Source organism: Penaeus japonicus, unplaced genomic scaffold, assembly GCF_977035675.1.
Source record: "Penaeus japonicus unplaced genomic scaffold, GWHDUDI00000001_assembly GWHDUDI00000028, whole genome shotgun sequence".
Classification (NCBI taxonomy): domain Eukaryota; kingdom Metazoa; phylum Arthropoda; class Malacostraca; order Decapoda; family Penaeidae; genus Penaeus; species Penaeus japonicus.
Window position 1 is genome coordinate 11,041,474 of NW_028234430.1, and position 7,430 is coordinate 11,048,903.

The 7,430-nt window shown below is 35.9% G+C and overlaps 1 protein-coding gene across 1 annotated transcript in view; it reads left to right on the forward strand.

Annotated features, from left to right (window-relative positions):
* The window catches only part of Wwox (WW domain-containing oxidoreductase), a 10,076-nt gene extending 3,297 nt beyond the window's left edge, over positions 1–6,779 (forward strand). Inside the window, exons 3-9 of the mRNA XM_043007860.2 lie at positions 1–3; positions 252–488; positions 851–1,046; positions 1,869–2,054; positions 3,198–3,334; positions 3,481–3,602; positions 5,553–6,779. The exon at positions 1–3 is cut by the window's left edge and continues 62 nt beyond it. Coding sequence (XP_042863794.2) covers positions 1–3; positions 252–488; positions 851–1,046; positions 1,869–2,054; positions 3,198–3,334; positions 3,481–3,602; positions 5,553–5,762 — 1,091 coding nt within the window. The 3' untranslated portion in view covers positions 5,763–6,779. The remainder of the gene's footprint in view (positions 4–251; positions 489–850; positions 1,047–1,868; positions 2,055–3,197; positions 3,335–3,480; positions 3,603–5,552) is intronic.
* The last annotated feature ends 651 nt before the right edge of the window (positions 6,780–7,430 follow it).

Below are 7,430 nucleotides of genomic sequence, written 5' to 3' on the forward strand. Positions count from 1 at the left end.
GCGGTGAGCATGATAGTTAGGATTTCATGGTGTTTCATATTTGAGTACAATGAGCCTTTTAGGTCCTTGTGACAAGAGAGCTAATAATTCTCAGTCTCCTTCATTCATAGGAGAGTGTGACATCAGGCTGTTCCAAATGTTGAGAGATGCGAGAGTAAAGTCTTTCTGATTGATACACTATAATGAGAGAATATTACAATAATCCAATAATCATGATAGCTTCAACTCCCTTTCTGTTCCATTTTCATTAGAATTACCCTACGGATGGGAAAGACAGATAACAGAGGATGGGAAGGTGTTCTTCGTCGACCATATCAACCACAAAACCACTTACACGGATCCCAGACTGGCCTTTGCGGTTGAGGAGAGCAAGACAATCAATGACCTGCGGCAGAGGTTTGACAGCAGTTCAACAGGTCTCCAGGTGCTTCATGGAAGGGACCTCACAGGGCGTGTTGCTGTTGTTACTGGTGCTAATAGTGGAATAGGTGAGTCCTATTTTAAACCTTGCCTTATATTGCACAAGGCTATTTCAGTTTGTCAGTATTCCAGTACACTACTCAATACCATTTGAACAGAATATTTCTTTCAATGTTACAGTATGAAAATAGTAACAGTTTATTTTGATACAACAATACTTTTGATATTGCATTCACTTCAGTACAAGTAAAAGAACTGCAAGAGAGAGAGGTGTGTTTGTTTTTTGGTATGTTATTGAACTATATACAATTGTATCTAGAAAACGCTTGATAGAAAGTGCTATTTTGAAATCAATTTTTATTTATATTTAATCTTTTAAGCAGATAAAGACTCTCACAGCCTTTTTTTCTTAATTTTGTCTGTATTACAGGTTATGAAACAGCTCGAACACTGGCATATCATGGATGCACAGTCGTGTTTGCTTGCCGCAGTGTAACCAAAGCAGAAGAAGCAATATCTAAGATCTTGGCTCAAAGACCAAATGCATCATGCTATGCTTTGCACATTGATTTGGCTTCTCTTGAAAGTGTGCGGACTTTTGTGCAAACTTTTGCTGTTAAGTTTGAGTAAGTATGATTGATTTAGATTTGTGTATCATCTCATCAAGATCCAGTTCCTCTTTGGAAATTATGTTATGATTTCATGTCATGTGTTGATATAGCAGGCATCATATCAGTTATTTCTACTTTTTGCATTTACATGATAACAGATGACTTGAATAACATGTATAATTTTTCTCAAACTTTTAAGAACTTTACATGGGATCATTCCAAAATTCTTTCATAAAAAAAAAAAAAAAAAATGTTTTTTTTTTTTCTCTCCCATAAAACTACAATACTTATCTTACTGAGTATAAAGAACATAATGAGCTGATATGGACCCTATACTACAATTTTAGTCAACTACAATATTCATAAAACCTGTCAGACAACACATGTAAGTCTCACAATATTGTAAGATACAAAAATATGACTAACGCAAAAGACTCTAGTATCAAAATGAGTGAATGAAAGAAAGAGCGAAAGGTTGCGATATGTCAGGTGAAACTCCTTCGCTCAGAAATAAAACTCGTCCGCAGGGGACACTAGTACATGTCCTTGGGACCAGGCAAGCAAATCTATTCCTGTCTGCAGTCAGTTCATGGAAAGTAAATCATACAAATTTTGATAAAAATTTCAGCCTTTAGTGATTAGAATATGCATTGCTAAGATGTTTAAAAAAGATTTTGTGTCTACATGAGAATGAAGAGTTTGAAGGTGAATAAGGCTAAAATCTTATATCAGGTTTATCTCTTTATTATATAAAATTTATAAAGATTCAGTAAGAATGTCCTTGTTCAGTTCTTTCATTAACTCTGTCTTGTTTTAATTCTCCTATATTTTTCACAGCCGATGTGACATACTAATACTGAATGCAGGGGTGTTTGGCCTACCACACACCTTGACTGCAGATGGACTGGAGACAACTTTCCAGATCAATCATTTGTCTCAGTTCTACCTTGCTGTGCTGCTGCAGCCAATGCTCTCTCGCTCGGCCCCAGCAAGGGTTGTTTTTGTCTCGGCTGAGGCACACAGGTAACTGGGTAACTGGGAGTAGTTTCTCTGGTTGTGGTTACATCTGTGTGGCTAATGAATTTTATCTTGATATCTAAATTAGATGCAGTGTTAAATCGTATCTAAGTGATTAAAAAATATTTTGTGATATTGGTTTGCTTACTTTTTAGACAAAAAATGACAAAAATTACTGAAAATAATTGAATATTCTTGGAGAAGTTAGATATTATAACTGAATAGAGTTTGGAATGAAGTGGACACATTGCAACTATTTTTACACTTGTCTTAGGGTGAGACTCATTCTTATAAAGTCACATAACCCAGTCACATAGAGGAGACACAATTCTGAACTATGCATTGATAATTTTCTTTCATTATAGCTAGTTATGAAAATCCAATTTTCAAGGCAATTATTATACAAAAACCATCACTCTCAGCTACATATACACACTGGATAAAATACATAAGTCAATCTTTATATTATAAAAATCCAAATTAGAACAATCTCAGCTGACATAAATGTGTATTAACCTTTTAAGGTCTCACAGCCACAATTATGGCATTTACTTATAGTAGCCGCAATAGTGGCAGCTTATTAAAATTGATTCAAAACTGTCAGGAAATTGGTGAGGGTGCAAGGGTATCGACTGCCCCTTCGAAGGCCCTCCCTTTACTGGAGTTCACGATGCACTTCTCTCCTCACCAGTCATGCTCCCAATAAGTTTGTATTTATCAGCATGGAGGTGGCAGAAGAGGAGAGAAAACGTAATACCCAACTCTTTGTCTCTCTCTCCCTCATTCTATTCATCTCCCACTCCCCTTTCTTCGTTTTTCATTCAATGTCCTAGGGTTTCCTAGCTTTACCTTACCCAACTTAACCTACATGGGAGATGCAATATACATATGTAAGTGAGTTGTTATTATGAAACATGGAAAAACTCATCTAAAAAAATGATGGGGAGACCATATGCTACCATACAACACTTTCCACACAACTTTCCATCATTAAAATGGCTTTTGTCTTGCAAATTTCTAATATATATATCCTGTCCTATGTACACATGAAAATCTGTACTTTGCTGTCCTTAGGGGTTAACAAAAATGGCAAAAGTTGATTTCCTTTACCAAGCAATCAGGAGTATGTGAAATTAATAAACATTTCAGATTTGCAACTCTGGATGGAGCTTGCATAGAAGATGAATTATCACCCCCCCACAAAGCAACATATAATTCCATAACAGCCTATAGCAACTCCAAGCTATGCAACGTCTTGACAGCCTTAGAGATGCAGCGTAGATTTGGTTAGTAATTTCAATTTTTTTTCAATAATGATTGTGATTTCCAATGATCATACCATATGATTTGATAGAATATTTGTCATATACATTTTAAATCATGAATGCTGAAGTTTTTTACACCTTAAAGACTATATTTTATTTATTCCCAGGAAATCAGGGTTTAAACTGTTATGCAGTACATCCAGGAAATGCAGTGTCAACCTACATTACCAGACATTGGTGGGTCTACCGACTGATCTATGCAATGGTTCGACCTTTTACAAAGTCCTTGGTAGGTTAACACATATCTGTCTTTATGGTGTTTGTGTGTGTGTGTGTGTGTGGGGGGGGGGGGTTGCATGTGTCTGTGGGCGAGGTGTACTTTATTTTTGATTATCTTAAGTAAAATATGGTACCTACCTCATCTGTGATAATATTGATTGATTATAAAATAAGTTCTCTGGCAGGATTTCACAGTATAATGGCAGCTGATGTGATGGGAATAAATGCAGAGATAGCAAACAAATAAAAATGACAGTGATGATAGTGAGATGCATTATTTAACCCATTCACACCAGATGATGTGCTGACACGTTTTGTGGTTTTTGGGTCAGACGCTAGACAAGACATTTGGTCAAGGCCGGTGCTCGGGGTTAGCGAGCAGACAGCCCAGGCTCACTGCTAATGCGCTTGAGAATCCCAAGGTGTTAGGCTTATGCGTTCGAAAACCCCGGCATTCTGACCATTCACAGCTTTATTTTGCAAGGGGATTGAGATGTGTAGAAGTTGTGTATTGCCTACAGTATAAGGCCCAACTACTAAATGTATTTCCCTATAACAAATACAATAAAGTATGATATAAACATGAAACCAAATTAAGCTTATTTTGGATAGGTATAGAAAAAAGCTAATGCTGGAAATTAACAAAGTGAAGTCATGTTATGATAAATGTGATAAAAGTTTAATGGAAAGCCTTAGAAGGTAAGGTACCTTACAAAGTACTGTTATAAAATGAAGATTAATCAAAACAGGAATATTGATAAAATGATAATTATAATTTCAGTGTATTTTATCTTTCTTTTCTTTCTTTCTAACCAATTCACGCTGGATGGCATGATATCACTTCATGGGAATATTTCACTACCAATGGATGATGATGTCCTATAATATCATGATCTCTCCCTCTAAACACACATTTTATATTGTTACATATGTATATATTCATTGTGGCATTCCATTTGTATAGACATAATTTTCTTCACTTGTGAAAATAATGTAAACAAATACAAAAACCTTTGATCATCCCATTGAAAAGCGCTCTGAGTGGTATCTGAGTTAGTATCTTGCAGGCACAAGCGGCATTAGACAAATATAAGCTCAGGCGTGAATGGGTTAACTAATGCTTCCTTTTGTTGAAAAGTGAAAGCAGGGCCAGCTATAACCCATTGCCAACAGGGCTGTTTTGGCTCCAAATAGTCGAAACGCTGAGATATTTCAAACGCATAAGCTTAACACCTCGGGCTGTTCGCCCGCACTGGCCACAGCCAAGCGCTATACACCTGATCACCTGCGCTGGCCAGGGGGATAGCCAAGACAAAATATCTCGCCCCTGCTGGTTGGTGCTGCCACCACTTGCCGTGATATCTTGTTACCCGTCATTAACGGGTCAAGTCAATTGGGCCTTGCACTAGGATGTAATCAAATAACTCATATGTATTTTTTAAGCACTCATTTTGATTGCATTCCATTATACCATAAAGATGAGTTTTTTTGTTTTTGTTTTTCTACACATTTTTATGATTCTACAGACATTGGTGCAAGTTGGTTGGGAACTTAGGCTAACCAGAATTGTTTCAGATTGGGCCCTGTACTTCCTAAGGCCAGCTCTGAGTGAAAGTGACATTATTTTGTAGAATAAGTTACTAATAGTAACAATAGTAGAAGAGAATAGCAAAAAAATCATAACATGAGAGTATGAATATCAGCTCTTTCTCTTAGCACATGAAAGGAAATAGAAAGTAACACTATGTTCTTCATGTTGGTATACCTAAATAATTGTTCTAGATGTAATGATTTTACATATCCTGTAATTTGAAATGATTATAGGATATGTTTAATATATACTTGTTCTCACCTTAAAAAATATCATGTAGAACACACTGCACTACCATAATTTATCTCTTTGCTCTATTACCATTCTTTGTGGACTAAGTAGTAATTATCCTTTTTCTTTCTTTTGCAGCAACAGGCTTGTGCCACAAGCATATACTGTGCAGCAAGTACAGACATTTCCAAATATGGAGGAGTCTATGTGAATAATTGTGTGCCGTGTCTCCCCTCAAGCACATCACTCAGTTCTGTGATTTCAAATCGTTTGTGGAACACATCTCTTAACATTATACAAAATCTGCTTGGGAAAAGGGCATTCAGTGTACAGACTTCACAAAAATAGAAAGGAAAGTGAAGATGCTGGTGAGGATGTCAGTTCTATGAGGAGAGTAGAAATGAATGTGGATGTAGAGATAATTGAATTTTAAGAAGTATGTGGTATTAAGACAATTCTTCATTTAAGCTGAGAATAATTCCTTATTACATGACAGTTTTGAGTAATTTTAAGGGACCATTTTCTTTGTGTAAAACCCAAGATTTTGGTAATGTAAATAAATACAGGATTTATAAAATGCTTCCTTCAAATTATTAACTGTATCAGCATTGCTTTCAAATATCTTACTACATTCCAGTAAAATTTCTCCTTTTAAGGTTGTGATACACAGTAAATCCTTATTTTATGCACGGCTTGCATTTCCAAAATCCCTGTTATTCTGTTAAATCTGCACATATGTTATTACATCACTTACATAAAATTCATGTATGAAAAATGTAAATAAATATACCAAACATATATGTGTATCAATGACACAAATCAGTGCTTCATTCCTACCTTCAGAGACTTCAAACAGGTGAAACATTTCATAATTCATAACATACCAGTATCTGAGTACAAAAAAATATTAAGACATTTACACTACCCCTCCCTTTTTACTCATAGCTTCAAAGATTTACACAGCTAATGCCTTTTACATTAGATGACTGTGACAGTGCAATTAACAGAATCTGCACTACCTCTTCTTACACAGCTGGTAATGGCATTGGGATTTGTGTAGTAATGACCAAATGCACCTAAATATTACAATGTTACACATAAACGTTTTGTACATTGCATGTTGGCAGTTTTGCTGCATTTGGGAGTCCTGATTCACTTCATTATATAGAAGAAAAAACAAAGCATATTATTAATAATTCAACATGAAACAAGGGTTAACTGTATTTGCTTTCAAATAATTAATTTTGCCACATAGAATGACTCATTTACATCCTTCATAAATTATTGGTAGATTCTATCATCAGGCTTATGTATCCCAATTTGAGAACTTTTAATTTCAGCTGTCATTAAAGTTTTCTAATAACATTATCTATTGTATATGTTTCCTATTTTCATTTATTCATCAAAAGGTTTGTGTAAATATTCATGTATTTACTGAACTAGTATGTATGAAATGCTAGACGGTTTATCAAATATTTTTGTATCAATAACTAGTTAAAATCCTCATTACCACCAAAATCTCATTTCCTACCTGTGACTAAAAGGAGTGTTGTAATATACACTTATTTCTCAAGTGAAATTCAGCAACTCTTATGAAAAGGTTATGTATGACAATTATTTTGAGAACATATTAACCCATTGCTCGCGGTATTAAATAAATATTTGTGCAGTATGATGGCTGGTTTACACTGTCTGGCACGGTGCCATCCGCGTCTATGACCGACTCTGCCTTTGCAGCAAATCATGCCATCCACTGCTAATGGGTTAACTAACATCTCTAATAATATGCACTGCTGATTATAAAATTCCTAAACAAATTGCCAACAGAACCATTTTAAAGTTCTCCTTTCCTTTTAACCCATTCACACCGGATGACGTGCTGACACGTTTCATTGTTTTCGCGTCAGATGCCACTGACGAGATATCTGGCCAAGGCCGGCACTCGGGGTGAGAGAGCGGGCAGCCCAGGCTCGCTGCTCGTGTGCCCGAGAATCTCAAAGCGTTCGAAAACCTCGT